A 22,527-nucleotide genomic window follows, 5' to 3' on the forward strand; every position below is an offset into this window, starting at 1 on the left:
CTACGGAGTCAGGGAGTCCTCTTCCCTCCCTCCCAGATCAAGACTCATGCAAAACACTGGCAAAGGAGCTAAGTTTACATGTCTAAATTTTATTATCTTCAAGTCACAATGCCAGTCACATATGTGCGCTCTTCAGAACAGTTACAAACAATACACGTGGAGAAATTCTTGCAAAACACAGTGGACCAACAGAGACAACTGTCACAGTGTCTTAAGGTCTGGGAATTTGGGCATGCGGCCCACTGGCTTGAGGAGACGTCTTCGGGTTTAAGGCAAAGGGAACAGCCTACAAAAGGCACAACCATGCGCTACCCTTGGAAGAATCTCTTAGTTATTCCTCCTTGGGGGTTCCAGCTTGAGTGCCTCTCTCCCCTCCTACCCCACACCTGTGACTCAAAGTGGTTAAGCCAACTGCTGAAGAGAAGGGACAGAATTAGTGACATTACTTGGGGAGACACAGCTGCCACCTTCTCCCTCAGGTTCTGTAAGACAGGGACAGTGGCCAAGTGACCCCTGGCAGATGCAAGTGCCGTAGTAACAGGAATCTCTTCTGCAGAGGCAGCAGGGGAGTGGTTCAGTGCCATAGATAGGGAGGAAAGGAGGGAGGAGCCCTTGCCCTGAAAAGTGACTGCTTTTAGGCCCAGGTGTGGTATCCTGTTTGCAAGGACAGGAGTAAAACTGTCCTTGGGAAAATAAGGTAGTAATACCTAAAACACTTATAGCAGGAAAGACGAAGAGAAAGGCAATTGCAATGGACAGGGACGATTGCTGGCTAGGTAATATTTACCTCTAGAGATGCATTGGTCCGTAGCAACTGGAAAAGGGTGTGGTAGAAAGGATGGAAAAAAGAGCAGAGCCCTCTAACTCCACTCACCTCAAAGACTGAGCCCTGAGGACTGGGAATACACACCCCTAAGGTGCAAAGGCTCTCACTCTACCCTCCCTTTCTCACTAAATCTTGTGGTTTGCCATCTCTCCGCACTGTTGACATTCTGCCTTCAGTAGAGAACTAAAGATTATCAGAGTACAGAGACTGATGGAGGCTCAAAATTCTAAAAACCCAAGTCAAGAAAAAGGGCTCCTACCACAGTGAGATTTTCTCCACAATGGGACATTCTGTGCAGACAGCAATGCTTCCACAGTATTAGCAAACTTAACAAACTCCAAGTACACAATAAAAAATGCCAAGAAAAAAATGAAAGGTCAGCTCTTTGTAGACTTGGTGGGGGCACACTGGCTGGTAAGTTCTCAATTATCTGGGATGTAGGGAAAAGCCAAAAGGGAACCCAGAGGAGCTAGTAAACCAAAGAATGAACTTGTTTAATTTAAAGGCAGAGAGAGTGAAAAAGAGGGGCAGGAGATCGGGTAGGGTGATAGACTAAAAGAATATTAATTTAAGAATAACAAGCCAGGCTTTAAAAATGGACATCATAGAAAACAAAACAAAACAGGACAGAGCTTGGAGGGGAAGACACGAATTTCGCAGGAGAAAGTGAAGAAGAGCAAAAGACGTGGGCTCCTAGACTCAGAAGCCTGGGCTGTCTGGATCTCTGCTCCTCTGAGCACAGTCAACACAAACACAAACTGAAAACGGGAGGAAGTCCACTTGTTTCTTATTTATCCAAAAGAGCCTATCCTCAGAGGAAGGCAGGAGTCCCCTTCATTCAGTTGCTCGCTGGTAGGAGCCACCTTGGATCTCAACGCTCTCCTGGCGCAGACAGCCAGTTGTTTTCTCTTCTCTCCTAGGTTTTCATTTCTGCTGTCCTGACAGGAGTGAGAAAAAGGGAAGAACCACCAAAATGTTACTGGACCTTTCAGGCATTTACAAGCTATTTTCCAAAAAGCCACATTTCTAAATAATGTACACTAAAGAAATATCCCTAAAACAACACAACAAAACCTCCTGGTTTCTGTCCTCCACAGCCTTTGTTTTTTAAAGAGTGGTTTTAAAAATCTATTTTATTATTATTTTTAAAAATCTTTTGGCCGTGCTGCATGGCATATGGGATCTTAGTTTCCCGACCAGGGACCGGACCCATACCCTCTGCACTGGCAGCTTGAAGTCTTAACCACTGGACCACCAGGGAAGTCCCTCCTCCACAACCTTTAGAACTGGCTATGCTATAACACCTCAAATTCAGATTTCCCCTTTCCTTTAATAAAGAATGCCCTCTTGCAGTTTTTCCTTCCATCTTCCCAGATAAAATGCTGCCACACTGACAATGGTTTCCACTCAACCCTACTCACTGCATTCATAAAGAAATTGGCAAATTTTGGGACTCCTCTAAGCCTCCCCCTGAGATATCCCATGATTACAACTTAGAGCATTAATTAGGTGATTGTTGAGCAAGTAAGCATGAACATTAGTTTTAAGAACATTCCGAGTCACAATAAGTTTTACACTTACTTTTATTTGATGTTAGATTTAAAATATTCAGAAATTCCTATTAGCTGGAACCCCTGCTTACAACCTGAAATCATAAAGTTGGAATTTGTTATTAGGTCATTATTTTTTAAAAAAGAAAAAAGAAAAAAGACCATTTTCCATAGAAACACAACAAGAAAAGGAGGGAAATCTGAAGAAAAGGAAAGCCCACTAATGTCAGATGTGCCCTAACATCCTTTATTCAGAGCTCCTTTCTTAGAAGCTCTCATACCTCAGGCGGTGGGGGTTTGATGGTGACTGGCTGGGGAGTCCTCCGAGGTGGGGAGGGCTTTGGCTGCACCTGCTGCTGGGCGGGGTTATAGTAGGTCACTCCTCCATATACCTGCGATGGGGCCTGGGAGCCCAATAAGCAAGGAAAAGAAAAAGGAATTAATTCATCCAAACTATGCTAAACAGGAAATATTATTTAGGCACAAAAATAAGAGTATAGGGGAATTTTTTATAATTTATAAGGGCAATCTGTAAGAGTATAGGGGAATTTCTAAGCTGCCCCCTTTAAAATAATTCTTTTCTGCCTTAGTATGTCCTAATATAGTTCCTACTTCTTCAAAGTACTGCCCAGCTTTCTCTAATTCCTACCATCAGCTGACAAACAGAAGACACTGAGTTCAGTAGTAACACTCCAGATACCAGATGGTGCTAACCTGTTGGGAGTTAAACAGCAGAGGGAAGGGTAGGGCTGGTAGGTAGAATATGGCTTTATTATGCAGTTAAATAAATTGCAGACATGCCCACCTAAGACATACTAAAAACACCTGAATGAAACACTACTTAAAAAATGGAAGAGAATGCACATATGATAGGCATCACCTCAGTAGCATTTCCAGCTCCTACCATCACATGCAAATCAGTGGCACTGAAATGCTCTCTAGAATTCCTTGAGTATTCTCCTCATCCTATATTCTTGTCTGATTTAAAGGATGTATACTTAGGAAAATCTCATCAGCCATCTCACCTGTGTGTTAGGATACAGATGAGGAGGTGGTGGGGGAGGCAATGCCCCTGGAGCATAAGGGTAACTGGGATTACCAAAGTTCATGACGCCTGGAGCAGAAAAGTAAGTAGGAGCAAGCAACTGCTGAGGTGGTGGCTGCCCTGGAGACATGGATACTGGTGGGGGATAGAGACCTGGATTGGGCAGAGGCGCCGGTGTCTGGTGGGGATGTAAACCTGGACAAGAAGAAGAAACAACAATTGAAACAAAAGGTAACACCTTTTCCATGCGATGGCCTGGCTGGACTGCTCAGCACAAACATGCTCAGATTTCAAGTCCTCAGGATGGACCCAAGAGGAGTTTGTTGCCAAAGTGGCCAGCCTCATAAGCAAGCACCATAGAGCTGAAAAAGTTGGGGTTTGTGATGCCCCCAACACACATCCTTATGTACTGGAAGCATACAAGCAGAGGTGCAAAGCTTACCTGGGTGGGGAAGGTGCATTTCTGGCTGTACAATCATGCCCTGAGGAGGCAGTGGGGCAGGGCTGTCACCATGGGTATAGATTGGTCCCTGGAACTGCACTGTAAGATATCACATTGGGACTCTCATAAATCCTCACTCTTTCCATCAAATGGACAAGTTTCCTTGTCCTCCTAGCCCCTGAGAAGATGTTCTCAATTTTCCATATGAAGAAAACAGCAACCAGAGAATGTTAACCACCATGAAAGGTCACAAGGGAAGTTCAGAAGGCTGGTCTTTTAGTTCACTTCATCCTACAAAGAAAGATATCCCAGCTATAAAAATAAACTCACGTGGATCATAGTAATGTCCTTCCACGATGCTGATATGCACAGGAGGGGCAGGGGGCTCCGGCACAGGTCTTTGCCGTTGTGATGAATAGCGTTTGGCTCGCCCACCCTGGACACCCTGAAAGAAAGAAAGAGGTCTGAGCAAGAAGAGTTCCAAAAGGCTGACTCTCCTATTAAGTCCTAATGTTCCATAGACACTGCAAAACATTTACTAGGTACATGGCAGTATTAAAGAAGTATTTGCAGGACTTCTCTGGTGGCACAGTTGGTAAGAATCCGCTTGCTAATGCAGGGGACATGGGTTTAATCCCTGGTCTGGGAAGATTTCACACGCCTCAGAGCAACTAAGCCCATGTGCCACCCCCGAAGTCCCTGCGCTCCAGAGCCCGGGAACTACAATTACTGAAGCCTGTGTGCCCTAGAGCCAGGAAGTAACAACTACTGAGCCCATGTCCCACAGTTACTGAAGCCCATGTACCTAGGGCCTGTGCTCCGAAACACAGTGAGAAGACTGCGCACTGCAAGTAGACAGCAGCCCCCACTCTCCACAACTAGAGAAAACCCACTGTACCAACAAAGACCCAGCGCAACCAAACACATACAGCAGTGTGTACATGCCAAAAAAAAATTTACAAAATGAATTGAAAAACTGATGAAAAACATTAAGCTCTAAACCCAAACCTAAACCATACATTTCCAGAGACCCTAAAAAGGAAACATGGGAAAACTGACTTGGCTTAAACAGTGACCAAATGTGACATGCAACCCTCTACGTGCACCCCTTTCCTTCTCTGTACCATTTCTTCCATCCGGTTGAACTGAGGTGGAGGTCCTGCTCCCATGTGTATGTGGTTGGGCATACCTGTAATACACCAAAAAAGTCACTGCTGCAGAGCAGACAGATGTGAACAGAACTAAAGATACATCAAGAAAATGACAGGGTGAAGAATCCAACATGGGGAATGGCTCTCATCTTTTAAACTAACAAAATCCCTTTTAAACTATCTCTGCTTCCTGTCAACACCAGCATTTGGAAATTTGCCCCCACTGCCTGCCACCTTAATATAGCAATAAAGCCTTTGAACATGAAAAAAAAATTACTTCAGTAATGCAACTCAGAAAATGCAAGTTCAAAATTTTCCCATTAAATATTTACCATACAGAATCCCTGGGAGGTTATAATTAGCATATTATATTATAAAACATATTGGAAAATCTCAACCCTAATGTTTCTGAGCAACAACTAGGCAGAGAAGGATGGTCTAAATCTACCTCTGATTATTTCTGGCACAGAGGTCTAGGCTAAAAGTATGGGAAGAGATTCCCCTCTGGTTGAAGATGACTCAGGACAAAAAAGGAATGTTCTAGAGACTGTCTTCCAATAGTAATAAGGCACTGGCAGGAGAGAGTGTACTTCTCAATCCAAAGATCAACTCCAGGTCCAGTTTAGGCTAGGCTACCCTAGTTTTTGGTATTCCAAAATTACGCACACCAGAGAAGGATGCTAAAACTGCCAGTCCAAGTGAGGTTTTCCAATCTAAGTTTGAATTAGACTTCAGAAACAATGGAAAAGATCCTCTGATCTATCTGACTGGAGGAAGAAAAAAAAAAAAGGATGGGTCAAAGGGGTGGTAGGTAGTTCCTAGTCATGAGCACTATGTTGTCCCAACATGGTATCCACTAGCCACATATGGTTACTTAAATTTCAATTAATTAAAAATGAAAAGTTAAGTTTTTCAGTCACTCTGGCCACATTACAAGTATTCAAAAGCACCATCATTACAGAAAGTTCTACTGGGCAGCCTGGCTCTAGAAGACTAAGGAAATTAGAGAGGCTTTCCTTTCAAAGAGATTAGGAGATGCTCATCCAAATTCAAATGCAGTTTCTGCTGTGAAACATTTACCCATTAGCTAAAATAATAAAGAACACTGCCTTCTTCCACTTTTTCTACAGAGAGTGGTAAAGGATTCTGCACTCAAAGCTCAATGGTGGTGGCTGATCAGTTAATAGTAAACAGTAAGCAAAGTAGTGGGCTAGTCTTATGTAACAGATAAAGCTGCTCTGAGCTCTTTGGATGAATATACCTATGGATCCATTTGTTTCTTGCAATTAATGAAAATGAAGATATTGTCAGATACCACATCTCTGGGAGACACTAGTTCCATGCCCCTAAGTCCAATGATGCAAAGGGATAAAAACTAGTCATTAACCCTAGGTACCTACCCCGAAGCTCCCGTGATTGCAGGAAGGAAGGCTGCCCTGGACTCCAATTCTGTTCTGTTATATTTAGTTGTGCCACATCTTGTTCAAGACCCCCTGTAGTAGAATCCACTGGAGCCTCCCAGTTTCCAGTCTTAGCAGGCGCAGGAGGTGTAGCTTCTGGAACTGGAGGTGCCGGGGTCAGCCCTTCGGGTGGAGGGGGCACCTCCTCTGCAACCTTGCCTGCATCTCCAGCTTTGATTCTGGTTCTTCTTGCCCGGGAATAGGATTTCTTTTCAACAGGCCTGTCAGGAGCTGGTGGTGCAGTATCAGGAGGAGGATTTGGTATCTCAGGGGCTACCTCTTCCTTCTCAGGATTGCCAAGCACTTGAGCATCTGCTTCTGGAGATGGATCCCTTACAGGAGTCTGCTCCAAGTGCCGAGACCGGTAACTAGTCTCATGTTTAACAGTCTCACCAGACCGGCCAGCATGCTGTCCACCAGATTCTGCAGGCCTAAAACCAGTACGACCTTCCTTGAAGCCTCCAGATCGAGAGTAATTCCTGGGAGCCGACATGCGGCCAGTACCTGCAGCATTCCTGTTGATAAATGTCCTGGGTGGTAGGGTGCCCCCAGAACCCTGGTGGCGATGAGACTTACTTGGCCGCTCACCAATCCAGTTTGGATCTCTTTGTGGAGGACTCCCAAACCTGAACAAAGGGAACAGAGAAATAATAAAAGGGGACACTAGATATATAAACTGTGGGTCAGGCAAACTTCCCATATTCCTCACCCATTCAATTACGGGCCAGAATGGCATTTTTTAAAGCAGAGGTTGTTTTTTTTTTTTTCCTTGCAAATATCAATAATATAGGCTCCAAAATGTCCTCACCTAGGTTTCCGGATTCTTCGGGGTTTGATATCATCAGGATTGTGAGCTGAGCGGATGTCATAGCCATAAAGAGCAATGAGCTCCTGTCGGGACTTTGGAGCCTGTTCATCTTCCCGAAACTTGTCATGCTCCCAGCGACCCTCATCCTTCCACAGCTTTCGCTGACGTCCCTTGGGTCTGGTTGGAACCAGGAAAAAGTGTCTTAAGTTGGCAGACTCTGCCAAGTAAAGATGTTCATGAAATAAACAGGGTTGGCAGAGAAACATTAGGAACTCAGGTAATCTCTCCATCTTCCCTGACAGGTTATACAAAACAGGCCTTCCAAAAGCAAGGGTGAATCACAGCACCACAGGGCCTGCTGGGCATGAATATAACAGGTATAAAAATAAGGAAAGCCTTTACTTCAAACTACCCAGCACTCTGGAAACATCTCTCTCCTGTAAGGCCACCTATGCAAGTATTTAGAGGCCTTGAGCCTCAGATTAATGAAGGCAGTGGACATAGAAGTCTGGATCCCAGCTCCTCCACCAAAAGTTACTAAATATTCTAAGTCTTACTTTCCTCATTTGTACAAAGGGGATAATCATAATACTTACCTTAAAATGTTGTGAACAGTAAGTAAGATAATACAGGTAAAGCACTTAGTAAAGTGCCTGGCATACAGTAAGCATGGAATACATATAATACAAACACATTACAGAGCAGTAGCAAGGGGCTGTTACCTGACTTCTTCCTCCTGAGTCTGCCCTCGAAGATCATGCTCAAAAAAGAGCCCTTTCCGGGGTATGTATGCTGGGTTCTTCCGATCTTCATCATCATCCAAATGTTTAGGGCCCTTTTTACCGACTTTGTTCTCCACAGGCTCTGTGCTTTCCTGTCAGACAGATAAAGAGCTCTTTACTCTCACTCCAAGCTTAAAAGCCCCTATTCCAGAACTCGAATGGAAATGGAGGCCTTTGGTGGGTACTAACCTGTCCATCCCCACTTTGCCTCTCTCCAGTCACAGTGCCTTTGGTGTCAGGCTTTTCTTCTCCCTTCTCATCTTTTGCTGAAGAATTAGCAGCATCATTGGCTTCTGATTTCAGCTCCACTTTGGAGTTTTCCTCTTCACTGTACTCCCCATCATCGCCCTGAAAAAAGTTTCCTGGTACTTCCTTGGTGGTCCCATGGATAAGACTCTGTGCTCCCAATGCAAGGATCCCAGGTTCAACCCTTGGGTCAGGGAACTAGATCCCACATATTGGCAACTAAAGAGTTTGCATGCCCAGCTAAAGATCCCACATGCCGCAACTAAGACCTGGTGCAAATAAATAAATAATTTCCCTTTAAGTTTCCCTGTTAGCTATGGAGGTAAGATCTAACTAGTGCATTAAAAAATTTTCCATTCTTTAGGAAAACATTTTCTAACAAATTTTACTATAATGCAAGAATTAAAAGCAAACACTTCAATATTTTTACTAACATTTCTACTGAGTAGAAGCATTGTTAAAAAAAAAATTAAAACCACGTTAAAAAAACCTATACGGGGAATTCTCCAGCAGTCCAGTGGTTAGGACTCTACACCTTCACTGTCAAGGGCCCAGGTTCAACTCCTGGTAGAAGAACGAAGATCCATCCACAAGCTCCATGGCTCAGCCAAAACACACATACATAAATATATGTGTGTGTATATACATACACGGCTTCCCAGGTGGCTCAATGATAAAGAATCTGCCAATGCAAGAAACGTGGGTTTAATCTCTGGGAAAGGAAGATTCCCTAGAGAAGGAAATGGCAACCCACTCCAGTATTCTTGCCTGGGAAATCCCATGGATGGAGGTGGGCTCCAGTCCATGGGGTCACAAAAGAGCTGGAAACAACTTAGCAACTAAACAATATATATATGCACACATAAACAAGCTTATATAGATCTCTGTTAGGTTTTCCAGTAAGATATGCATGGAACTGTCAGGAGCAGCAGCCTCTTTCACTAAGCTTATTGTGATAATCATTTCACCATGTAAGTCAAACGATTATGCTGTTGTTACACCTTATACAGTACAATTTTACCTCAATAAAACTAAAAGGCAAAAAAACCCAACAAAACAAATAGCTGCAGCCTCTGGGGAAGAAGCCCAGGGCCTATGGATCAGAGGCTTTTAGGTGTCTAAAGCATACAGAAGAAGCTTTCTTTTTGATAACTTCTCTCTCAATGAATTGTCTCTTAAACATGCAGTGCCTAATAACTACACTCTAACTCAAGCTGTTAATTCTCTCATCTCAAAATGTCTTACAGCAGAGATTCCCAACCTTTTAGATTACATGAATCCCCTTTCAGGACCTAAAATTTTCATGGAATCCCATGAGAAACAGCACAGTATAGTACCCATGAACTGAGAAAACACATAATGACAAACAACTGCTATATGTTCAATAATACTTTAAAATACATTAATATATTTTTATTAATTTATATATATTAAAAAATAGTAGTACATAACATAGATGTTGATTTGGTCTATAGATAATGAAAACAGAGTTAGTGAATTTGCAATCCCTTATCATAAATCCATACTTTCCCATGGCACTATTACTCTCAAGTTGGGAAATTAGTGGCTTACATTTTTTCTACGTCTATGATATGAACACTAAATTTTGTGCAACAGGAGAGCTCTTTGACCAATAACTCTGTCTAGAATGACATAATTATAAAATTTTGACTTGTAAAACTTTAGAACTTGTATAACTACTGCATCTTAGGGGAAAAAAAATTAACGCCCAAGTGCTCCCTTCCCTTTCCTTCTCTTGGCACAGCAAGATTGAATAATCCAATCAATTACACTTCAATTTTTTAAAAAACTGAATAATCCTGCTTGTGACATAGAAAATCTATCCATACAAATAAGGGTCCTGAGGCCATCCTTTAAATTGAGGCAACTAGAAAGGGTTGGCAAGAGAGGTGTGGTAGGGAAAAAAAGAAGCTAAGATTCATGCTAAGGGGCCTGGCTTCAGACTAAAAGTTACTCTCTCATATCCTGGTCCTTCCGAGATTTGGACCTAGGGAGGCAGAGCTAAAGGCTAAGGAGGTAGGTCTAGAGACCTGCTGCTGCTGCTGCTGCTAAGTCGCTTCAGTCGTGTCTGACTCTGCGCGACCCCATAGATGGAAGCCCACCAGGCTCCCCTGTCCCTGGGATTCTCCAGGCAAGAACACTGGAGTGGGTTGCCATTAAGGACGCAAAGAAATGGGTTCAAAGGAAGGTGGTCTAGTCCCCACTGCTGGGCTAACAAGTCAGGGTGCCCACCTCTGCCCCCAGCAGACACGTGCACTGTTCTCTTATTCTTCTACTGGATCTCACACTTGATCTGTAACAGACCAACTCCAGGCCCAGGATGGCCTAGGAATCTGATCAAAGATACTGAGATTCCTGATGAAACAAGAAGCTCTCAAGCCCTAAGTTTCTGACCTTTTTTCAAACAGGACCTAGACTGCCAGAGTGGCCCAGATAAGCCAATTAATTACCCTTCCCCTTTATTCCCTGTCCAGCCTAAGTATTTTGGCCTCTGAGTGTTTTGAGTTAGGATTCCCAGAAAGATGACACTGTTATGAAGCTCATAGACCACACCCACACTATGAGAACCAAGCCTTTATTTATAGCTTTTTAACAACCAAGTACTCTAGATTCTTCCATTTTCCCTCAATCACAAGAAATTTTCTCTCCTCTTGAATTGGGAATGGGTGGGTGGTCATCATTCAGTTCTTTCCTTGGTCCTAGATTCCTTGCAGCATGTGTTGCAAGAATCTTGCTTGGTGTGTATGTGACCTTAATTCACTACTTCTCCCCCCTTCAACCCCAAACAAACACACATTGACTGAATTCAAATATCTGAAAATAGTATCAGCATGAAAATGAGAGAACTTTGTTTCATGCTCTATCCCTTCTTAGTCTGCGTGGAATGTAAAATGAGGCAACTCTTTTATTCCAAAGGAGAAAGTAATTTTGTTTCCAGGGCAGTACAGAAGATACAAATAGCAAGTGCTGAGAAGACTCCAAATTAGCATCAAAATCTGGTGTAACTGAAGCCAAGGTGTTACCCTAGGGTCAAGCTTCTTTGGCTACAGAAGTGGAAGTGTTAGTGACTCAGTCATTTCCAACTCTTTGCCACCCAATGGACTGCCAGGCTCCTCTGTCCATGGAATTCTCCAGGCAAGAATACTGGAGTGGGCTGCCATGCCATTCTCCAGGGGATCTTTCCAGTCAAGGGACTGAACTGCAGGCAGATTCTTTAGCATCTTTGCCTATGGGCTGACATCAAAACCATTTTCCCTATTGCTGACTTTCCCATTTAGTGAACACCCTCCCAACTCTAAAGCCTAGCCCTCCACTTAAGCAACTGCTTCCCTGGCAGAATTCTCACGCAGATGTTTTAGCTCATTTTTCCATTCCCCACATATTTCAGAGTAAAAGGGGAGTCTATCTTTCTCATTCTCAATGTCTCTTCCAGATCTCTGTCGCCTTTTATCTTTTATTGAAGTATAGTTGAATTATAATAATTTTAATTATTGCTGTATAGCAAAGTGGCATAGTTATATATATATATAGTATATACATGGAATATAACTATATATACTTATATATATATATGGGGGGGTGTATGTTTGTATGTATGTGTGTGTATATGTACACACACACAGGTTTTTTTTGGCCTCACCACATGGCATGTTGTGGGATCTTAGTTCCCCAAACAGGGATGGAAACTGCACCCCCTGCATTACAGGCACAAAGTCTTAACTACTGGATCAGAGAAGTTCCTATATATTCTTTTTCATATTCTTTTCCATTATAGTTTATCACAGGATATTGAATATAGTTCCTTATGCTGTACAGTAGGACTTTGTTGCTTATCCATTCTATATATACCAGTTTCCATCTGCTAATCCCAACTCCACCTCATTTTAAAGTCCTACTTCTCTGAGGCTTCTATCATCTAGCTATGTCTTACTTCTTGAAAGTTCAGATTACACTATTTTGCTTTTTTTCTTTGATAAAAGACCTACAGTAGTATTTGTTTTCACAAACTGGAAGAAATTTGAAAAAGATTTTTTAAAAAAAGGCAAAAGTGAAAACTGCACTCAGTGTTTGCTTTGCAGTGAATTGTCATACAAGCAGCTCTATACCCTAAGCTGAAGGCGTGGAACCACCAACCACCAAGCTCCTGCCCTGGGAACTACACTCAGCCTCTTAGCATCAAGCTGCCACAGCTCTGAACTGTGTCTGTGAGCATCGGTGCTTTACCTCAATTTATTTTGTGCATCACTTGGCGAGAAGCGTCCTAAGGTAATTGCTTCTTTGCTTTAAGTCATTTCAACTTACAAAAGGTTTCACAGGGACACGCTATAAATTCAATGGGAAAACCTCCACCTCTGTCTTTGCCTGGGTCTACCCTGTCACTCATCTGAAAATTATGGAAATAAGCTCACACTTTTCATCTCCACTTCAGTCATCCACTTTCATGTACACGTCAGACCAGTCTTACCTGGAACTGCTATACATTTTAAGTAAATCTGATCTACTTTTAAAAATCTTAAATTTAAATACCCCAGGTTTTCATCAGCACTGCCACATAAAAAAGAATGAAGTTACATTCTTACCCACTCCTCATACAAAGATTAACTCAAAATGGATCAAAGACCTAAAACTAAGAGCTAAAGCTATAAAACTCTTAAAAGAAAACAAGCCTTTGGATTTGGCACAGATTCCGCAAAAGCTTCTTTGGCATGCATAACACCAACAGACACAGGTAACTAAAGAAAAAACAAATATACTAGACTTCATCAAAACTGAAAACTTAACACCATTAAGGAAGAATAAAGACAACCCAAAGAATGGAAAAACACACTTGCAAATCATATAGATGATAAGAAATAAATCTAGAACATGTAAAGAACTCTTACAATTCAATGATTTAAAACAACAACAACAACAAAGTGGGACTTCCCTGGTGGTCTAGTGGTTAAGAAAGAATCCACCTGTCAATGTAGAGGACACAGGTTTGATCCCTGGTCCAGGCAGATTCCACATGCCACAGGGCAACTAAGCCCGTGCGCCACAACTACTCAGCCCTACTAAGCCTGTGCTCTAGAGCCCGTGAGCAACAACTACTGAGGCCTGTGCACCCTAGTGCCCATGCTCTGCAGTGAGAAACCGCCACAATGAGAAGTCTGTGCCACTGCAACTGAAGAGCAGGCCCTGCTTGTGGCAACAACGAAGACCCAGCACAGCCAAAAATAAATAAATAAATAATTTAAAAATGGACAAGGTATCTGAATAGCCACTTCTCCTCGGAAAATACACAAATGGCCAATAAGCACAAGACAAAACACTCAACATCAGTTAAATACATATCAAGATACCATTTTACACCTACTAGGATGACCAGAATTAAAAAATCAAGACAATAATAAGTGCCATGAGTATGTGGAGAAACTGTAATCCCCATACATTGCTGCTGAGACTGTAAAATGGTGCAGCTGCTTTGGAAAACAGTCTAACAATTCCTCAAACAATGGAACAGTTACCATATGACTTAGCAACTCTATTCCTAGGTACATACCCAAGAGAAACAAAAACACACACCCACACAAAAACCTGAACATAGATATTTTTAGCAGTATTATTCATAAAAAAATAAAAACCCAAATATCCATCAGTGGATGAATGGATAAATAAAATATAGTATACCCATACAATGGAATATTGTTTGTGCTTAGTCACTCAGTCATGTCTGACTCTGTGACCCCATGGACTGCAGCCCGCCAGGTTTCTTTGTCCATGGGATTCTCCAGAATCTCCAGGTGGATTCTTTACTGTCTGAGCCAGGGAAATCCCACAATGGAATATTATTCAGCCATAAAAAGGAATGAAGTACTGATACATGCTACAATTTGGGTGAAAACTTCGGAAATAATATGTTAAGTGAAAGAAGCCAGTTATATGTTATCATATATGATTTTGTTCATAAAGAAGGCCAGAATAAGGAAATCTCTAGACACAGAAAGGAAGTATGTGGTTGTTAAGGGCTGGAGGGAATGAAAATGGAGGAGCTGTGGGGGGTGAGTGACAGTTAAAGGGTACAAAATTTCTTTTTAAAGTAATGAAAATATTTTGAAACTGACTACGGTAATGGTTGCACATACTTGTATATACTAAAAACTACAGAACTAGACATTTTAAACTGGTAAGTTGAATGGCACATAAATTATATCTCAATAAAGCTGTTTTCCCCCCAAGTCCTGCCTGTTATTCCTGTCCCTCCCCAGTTATTCCTTTATTCTTCCCTCTCATTTCTTAAGACATCCGCTTCATTGACATTCCCACCTTTTCTCTGCCTATCAGTCCTCTCCCACATTCGCCTTCTTCTCTCTCCAGACTCTGTGGCCCGATCATTTCAGCACTATTGGAGGAATCCCCTATTCCCATGTGCTCAGGACTGGATCAACCAAACTGTCTGCTTTTCCTAAGCTTACAACTAGACTACTGATCATCACTAAGGGGGATTAAAAAAAAAATCATACAACTTTACATAGCAGTGCCACCTCCAGCCTCAACTATTTAAACTTCCTTTATCTCAAAATTCCTATACTGTCCCTTCATCAACAACCATTCTTTTATGTTTTTCCTCCTATTATATTTCGCAAGGAAAACAAAACAAAGGGAACACCAGCTTCCTTCCCATACACCTTTCCTTCCCACCTCTCTATAATTACAGTGGAAGATGTTTTTCTCATCTGGTTCCTATTTCTTCTCATATACTCAATCAAGGACATCACACACTTATTACCTATCCTCTCCCTTTGCTTTCCCTTTTTAACCATTTCTTCAACCTTTAGGCATACTTGATTCTCCAACTCAAAAAATAACACCAAACCCTCTCTTGACCTTAGAGCCTTCTTTCCAGCTACCATCTCTCTAGCCTCCCTTTCACAGTCTAATTTCTTTAAAAATGTTTCCTCAGAGGATTCTGGAAAAAATGGCAGCAGCATAGTTTTTGATCTCTTCAAATCTCCACATCAAATGGGGGCTTCTGACAGCAAAATCAAAACCCTCTGGACAATATTTACAATAAAACTAGGTTACAAGGTATCCCCCACACCCCAAAATACAAGCACATGAGCAAAGCAACGACTGCCACAAGACTTGCATCAGATTGGTGTCAGGGCTAGAAAAGCAGAAAGCAGTAAATGGACCTGCAAACAGGAGAACCTTGAACTAGTCAACAGGCAGTCAACAGAAAGTAAAACCAAAAACAGTTGAAACCAGAAGGGGTTTTGCTGTCTCTAATAGAATGTGTGTTTACGGATCTTGCAGTAAGAAGGTCCGAAAGGGCTGGAGCAATCCAAGCCTTGTGAAATCTTAAAATCAACCTGGCTGCCAGGGGTTCCCTTGAGGATAGAGCACCACACTGAAGATAAAATTGTTGAGAAGAGAATCAGTTCAGTAGAAGAGGGACAAAAGGAATGAAGGAAGGAAGAAGGTCCAAAGCAAATTAGAGAAGGGAACAAAACCAGGAAATCTCAGAAAGCCATATATATATATATGTATGTGTGTGGGTTTTAACACTAGGGGGGGAAAACATCTGAGGAGGGAGTTCTATGAAGTTAGAAAAAGCTACTTTGAGCCATACTTCCTTTGAAAAGATCAGGAAGACTAAATAAAAATCAACAAAAGAAAAATATAGAGATCAAATCCCACAGAAACTTACTAAAAGAAAAAAAAAAAGTAGAATAGCACTGGTGGCTCAGACAGTAAAGCATCTGTCTACAATGCGAGAGACCAGGGTTCGACCCCTGGGTCAGGAAGATCCCCTAGAGAAGGAAATGGCAACCCACTCCAATACTATTGCCTGGAAAATCCCACGGACAGAGGAGCGTGGTAGGCTACAGTCCATGGGGTCGCAAAGAGTCGGACACGACTGAGCAACTTCACTAGTGACTAGTGACTAGCACTCCTACAATGAAAGAAGGCCAGAAAGATACATGCATATCATACCAAAATTGCAACTTCTATTTCAAAATGAGCAAAAAAATACATTAAAAATATTATATACGGCATGAAAGAACATCAATCAGAATTTTAAAAATCCAGAAATGAACTCAAGAAGATATTAGAAATTTAAAAAATCATTTAAAATATAAAGTCTAGAACTAGAAGGAACACAAACAAGAGTGAATAAACAGTAATCAAAAGAAAATAGAGATACTACAAAGGATTAAAGAGAAAGGGTCGTTTACTGAAGACAGGAAAAGAGTATTTGGATGGAAGTTCCATGACATACTGTACAGAGCCTCTCATACCTATGAATACTGACCCAGAATGACCGAGTCCAAGACAAAGTATAATATAACTATCAGACCTTAAAGGAAAATATACTGGGAATATCCAGACAAAAATAGCAAGTGACTTACAAGGGAAAGAAAATTAGGTGGTCAGCCAGTTCTGTGCAAGATAAAAACTTTGGGTCATACTGCTGTTTTCCATGGCTACCATGGAAAGACAATTTGCAAGAAATACCATGGATACAGATAGCATGGTGAGTTGTACAATGAGTGAGTGGCCATCAAAATCTTTTTAAAAGATACACTATTAAAAAAGGATGAGAAACTAACCTGTCAGACTAAGAGACAGATCAAAATTTAAGAAACAGGCAAAACTAAGCATAGCATCTAGGTATACATAGTTAGTAACTAAGAAGAAATGCAATCAAGTCAAAATAGGCATAAGGCAAAATATCAAGTCAAACTCTTTAATCTAGATCAGTGCTGTCCAACAAAACTCGCTGGAATGAGGGAAATGTTTTTACCTATGCACATGAAGAGCTGAACTTTTTTATTAACTCGAATAGCCACATATGGCTGGTGACTATCCTATTTGATACAACAGAACTACACTCCTCTCTTAAATTTTAGGGAACACATACCAGATATTGCCACATCAAAGCTGCACATGTTCCTCAATCTCAAAACATCCAAAATTTAACCCAACACTGTCCTTCCCGGAATCTCTTCCTCCTGTGGTCCCTTTCTTAGTGACCAACACCATTCTCCAACCTGGGCATTACTTGGACTCCTTTTTCTTTTTTTTTGATATTACAAATGTACTGAACTTCAACATTATTAGCACAATCTTTTTTCTTAAGGTAACAACACTTTTTTTCCCCTTATAATTACTAGTTTTTACAACAGGAGCTGTATCTCACATGTAATGAAATTGTATTATGATACTTTACTTATGAAAAAAGGTTTCTCCAAATGATAAATGCTCAAATGTAAAGGGTAAAATAGAATTGCGGTGTTAACACAGGAATGTGTGTCAAAAAAACAAAATTAATTTAAGTAAGTCATTCTAAATGTTAACATTAGAAGAACTAGGTGAAAAGCCTATGGAACATCTATGTTCTCTTTGTGATTTTTTTTGTAAATGCAGAATTACTCCAAAATAAAGTGTATTTAGAAGAAAAGTCCTTGCAGTTCTATTTCATTTACTAATCCAAGGAAAGTTTATTGACAGCCTATCACAGATACTCTTCTAAGCTCCCAGGATAGAACAGTGACAAAGACAGTCTCAGCCCTCTAGGAGCTTGCATTCTGCTCAGAGCTGAAGGAAATGGATATTAAAATCTGAAGGTTGGACTGCAGACAGGTCATTTGAGGCAGAGGTAAGTCTTGGGACAAAACAACAGAGGACACTCACGAGCAAGAGTCAAAACATTCAGCATTATTCTAGGGCTTTGGAATGAAGCTAGAAAAACCCAGATCACCAAGCTCCCTCATCCCAGTCCCTTCCCTCACCATGCTGTCGCTGTTCTTGTCAGTAAACTTTCTGGCTCTATCACAGGCATCTGGCCAGGTCCCAGCCCTCACCTGGATCAACATCTCCCGTCAGGAGAGGTCAAACAGTGCTGGGCATCTAAAGCTTACAGGAACCAAAACGGCAGTCTTTCCAGTTTCAGCAGAATTCTCTCTGACTCCTCCTTAATTCAGGCTCCACATTCAATCAATCAAGAAATTCTGTTATTAATAATAATACCTAAATATCTCTCAAATCTATGTCTTGCGGTGCCACTGCCATCGTCCCTTCTTAAGGGCGCTATCACGCTCCTTGGACTACTCTCTTAACAGCTCTGTCTTCAGTCTTTCTCATCCTCAGATCCTCCTCCAGTTAAGCCTCCAATAGCCAGCCTTTCTTTTTTTGCTGTTAGAGTAACATCCAAACTCATTATATACATAATGGTAAACTGCTATAAAGTCACAATCACCAAACCTCACTGAATACTCCACGTTGCCTGGCAGCCTTTCCGATGTTTCCATTCTTTAATGACTACTGCAAACATTACTCACTCCAAAACCTCTCATCCTCCTTTAATTCTTTGTGGGTAACTTTACCACTGACTTCACAGAAAGTCAGTCATCCACCAGTCACCACGTTCTGTCATCCCACAGCCTAAATGGCTGCCAGTGCTGCCCACTTCTGTTGCCACTGCCGCCACTCCACGCCACATTTTCTGCTTTCCTAGTCTTCCACAGTAGCTTTCTTAACTAGTTTTTCTGCCTCTAATCTTGCTCCCTTCGGATAATTCTCCCCACTGCACACAAAACAATTGTTAAAGATAATAATTCTAAAATATTACTGTGAATCAACCTGGGATTTTGTTAACATATAAATATCTGAGTCTGCCCTCCTGCAAGTCTGTTTCAATAGGATTTTCTTTCATATAGACGTTCCTTGGATCTGACAAACACTGCTCTAAAATTTAAGTCTAATCCATACTCCATATCATACTCTTGTTTAAAACCCTGTTACACTTTCTTAGAATAAAATCCAAATACTTTTTCAACCAGGCTTATAAAGTGCTTTAAGATTTGGACTGAGATTCATCCTTACCACCAGTTATACTAAATCTTCCATGTCTTGCAACTCACTACCCTCCAATCCCACCCCTTCTGGACGTTCTTCTCGGACTGTTTCCTCTGCTAAGAAAATTCTAGCTAGCTAACTCCTACTCATCATTCAGGTCTCTATTTGAAGAGTCCCTCCTGTAAATACTTCCAAACACCCTTCACTCAGTTAGCTGCCCCTGCCATGTGCTCCCAAAGCACCCTATGCGTCCCATATCATGGCATTTAACAAAAGGTTATTGTAATTACTTAACTGTCTGTATTTTCCCTCTCTGATCTGGAATGTAAATTCCATGAGGGCAGAACCATGTATCTTTTATTCCAGGGCCTAGCACAGCTCCTGGCAGTGAGAAGGCATTTAATAAAGAGAAAGAAGAAGTAATTCCTGCATGATCTGACCCCTACTCTATAATTTGCCTTTATTTCTGGTATCCATCCTGTCCCAACGATGTTCCAGCCACACCAAACTACTTCCAAGTTTCCAGATAGTCAATCTTCCCTCCTATCTCTGAGCTTTTGCAGCTGTTGTTCCCTCTGCCTAGAACATGATTTGCCTGGCTAACTCCAACTTATTCTTCTCTGACTGCCTAATATGGAATCAGTACCCAGTCATTAACACCCTATTTAACCCAACCCCCAGCAGCTGTCACCAAGTCCTATGATTTCCTCAATGTTTGTCTGACTTCCTTACTAAGCTGTAAGATTCCGAAAGATAGGAACTTTGTTATAGTGTTCACTTTTGCATCTTCAGGGCTTAATGGTAATTCTAGTATATAGTAACAGTTCTACAAAATTTACAGAATGAACCTTTGATCCACGATCCAATTCTTTCTGTATAAATCAGAGCTCTATTCAACAGTTCCAGGAAACAAGTAGTCATTCTGATAACATCTCTAGTTTATCCAATCAAAGCAAACTAAGTTCACAAACATTTGGCTTAGGGAAACTTTCTGCTAAAGACAGAAAACCTCATCCATAAACTGAGAAATGTTTCTGACACAAACCACTCAGAATCCTACCCTTCTGAGGTCTTCAGATATACTCAAAAAAATACCCAACTGGCCAGTTTCACCACCTAGGCATCATAAAATGGAGTGTGAAACATCCTTTGAAGGGCCAAAGAATGTTCTCATTCTCATATTTAGCATCTTATTTTCTTTAGATAGGGTGAAAGGTCAGCTATAAACAGTGTAACACATGTGGCCTGAAGAGGTTTATACAAAGCTTCCCTCTCTATAACTGAACAACACTTTTAATAATAGTTTTTCAGAAGCATAAATGAAGAATGCACAAGTGGAGTAACAAACAGGTCAGATGCTTTCAAACCACAGGTGGGTACAATTTTTAAAACACATTTTCCAACCTACATCATAGGGAAAAGAATCTATCACACTCACTTCTGAATCTTCTGCACTTTCATAATCCGAGAGAACAGCTGAAAGAAAACAGAAACATATAAAGAAAAAAAAATGCAACAGAAATTTTATAATTACATATTCCAGCGCTTGTTGTGGGTCAAGCTAAAACTCTCATTTAATTCTGACATCAACCTATGAGGTTAAACTTATAGTCCCCATATACAGATGGAAAACAGGTTCAAAGAGTGACTTTGACTTTCCCAAGACCATACAGCTAAAACTTATGCTCTTGAACATTAAACTAAACTACAAAGAGCCCCTTTGTGGCACCCTCCCCAAAACCCTTAACAGTCTGCTGCTGCTGCTGCTAAGTCGCTTCAGTCGAGTCCGACTCCGTGAGACCCCACAGACAGCAGCCCACCAGGCTCCTCCGTCCCTGGGATTCTCCAGGCAAGAATACTGGAGTGGGTTGCCATTTCCTTCTCCACTAAACAGTCTGAGAGGATGTCAACTGCTGCAGACAGGTGACCTGAGTTTGGGGGCAAAGATCTCTATCATGATGCTACTCACCATCGCCCTCGATGCCATCTTCACTCTCCTGAAGGAAAGAAGACATGGGTTAGTTCTATGATTTCCAGGGGGTGAAGAAACGAAGACTGAACACAAAATGGTTGAAAAGGGAGACGAGGGAAGGTATATCTTTAACAGGCAAGATCTGAGGGAGATCCCGTCTATCCACCTCCAGTTCCAATTTCTGAATAAATATCCGCTTTCCATCCGCAGCAGCTCCGCCTGTCTCCCAACAAACCCTCAATCCCTTCTCTTCCCTTGGAGCTCCGGATGCAAACCGCACCGGGATCGCTCTCCTCTTCTCCAACACACTACGCCTCAGCATCTATCGTCAACCCCCAGCCTCCCATCACCACCTACACCCCGCCCCTGTCCGCCCCGCCCGCGCGCACTCACACACTCCGACTCCTCAGCGCTCTTAGCGCCCCCGCTCTCCACTCGCCGCAGATGAAGGGCCCCAGCTCGGCCTCCGCGCTGGGAAGGCAGAGAGCCACTGCCGCCGCCTTCAATGCTCCCGCTGCAGCTCCCGCCGCCCCGCGCCGGGGAACCGCCGCTGTCTGAGCCGGAGGCACCAGATTCTTCGTCCTCGGTGTCCTGCGAAGCGCGCTGCCGCCGCCGGTCCGCCATCTTACGGAGAACGGCCGCCGCTAGCCAGATCCTGACGTACCGCGCCCGTCGCAGGGGCTGCCGGGAGGCTTGAGAGCTGGTCCCAGCATGCTTCACTTGCGGCGCTGGTCGCCCCGTTTTTCTGGGGGAGGGGCTAGGGGCGGAGCTGGCACGCTGCGGCACGTTTGCGGGTGCGCGGAATTGCGTAATTGGTGACGTGAGGGGGCGTGGTGAGGCCCCTGACTTCCCCGCGGTTGGGCCCCTGGCGAGGAGAGTTGCTCTTGGGCTGGCAGTCGGCTCCGGTCCTTGCCCGGCCATCTTGGGTTGAATGGATAGCGTTGACCTGTCACAGCTTCACTGCGGCGTTAGAGTTGTTTTATGATTTTCTTTTTCCATCTCTCATTTCTACCTACGTTTGAAGCAGATCGTTTGACTGCATTCGTTTGCTTAGTAAAAATCACGAATCAAGGGAAACCTCTGAAGCCGTTGTGCTGCTTCAGATTTATCAGTCCATTTTAAGCCATAGGGCGGGGGAGAAACCAGTTGTCTGTAGGGAAGCCCGAGGATTTAGTGTTGCAGCACTAGTGTTTCCCCTGTATTCTCATTTCTTCCCCCTTCACGTGTCTTCCCACCCCAGCCATCACCTCCCTGAAAGTCCAGGCTAATACGATGTGCTTAGTCGCTCAGTCGTGTCCTACTCTTTGCGGGCCCATGGACTGTAGCCCACCAGGCTCCTCTGTCCATGGGGATTCTCCAAGCAAGAATACACGAACGGGTTG

At 42.5% G+C, this 22,527-nt stretch overlaps 1 protein-coding gene across 1 annotated transcript; it reads right to left on the bottom strand.

Annotated features, from left to right (window-relative positions):
- Positions 1-69: 69 nt before the first annotated feature.
- CASC3 (CASC3 exon junction complex subunit) lies at positions 70-22,218 on the bottom strand. Its single transcript, XM_040245443.1, has 14 exons — positions 21,539-22,218; positions 21,143-21,170; positions 20,612-20,649; positions 8,254-8,412; positions 8,005-8,156; positions 7,283-7,459; positions 6,415-7,100; positions 4,988-5,052; positions 4,194-4,308; positions 3,864-3,962; positions 3,402-3,616; positions 2,658-2,780; positions 2,408-2,471; positions 70-1,764 (listed from the first exon to the last, which is right to left on the bottom strand). The coding sequence occupies exons 1-13, from the start codon at positions 22,064-22,066 to the stop codon at positions 2,448-2,450; spliced, it is 2,409 nt and encodes an 802-aa protein (XP_040101377.1). The 5' UTR covers positions 22,067-22,218; the 3' UTR covers positions 70-1,764; positions 2,408-2,447.
- Positions 22,219-22,527: the final 309 nt, after the last annotated feature.

Source organism: Oryx dammah, unplaced genomic scaffold (genome assembly GCF_014754425.2).
Source record: "Oryx dammah isolate SB20612 unplaced genomic scaffold, SCBI_Odam_1.1 HiC_scaffold_8, whole genome shotgun sequence".
Classification (NCBI taxonomy): Eukaryota; Metazoa; Chordata; class Mammalia; order Artiodactyla; family Bovidae; genus Oryx; species Oryx dammah.

What these genes read in the sequence shown, in the direction of transcription:
- CASC3 (XM_040245443.1), bottom strand. Translation starts at nt 22,066, where the DNA reads ATGGCCGGGCAAGGACCGGAGCCGACTGCCAGCCCAAGAGCAACTCTC. An exon ending in AAAGTGCAGAAGATTCAGAA is followed by an intron (nt 8,413 to 20,611) that starts GTGAGTGTGATA and finishes AACTTTTTTCAG; the next exon opens with GGCGATGATGGGGAGTACAG. An exon ending in CGAAGAATCCGGAAACCTAG is followed by an intron (nt 7,101 to 7,282) that starts GTGAGGACATTT and finishes CCCTTTGTTCAG; the next exon opens with GTTTGGGAGTCCTCCACAAA.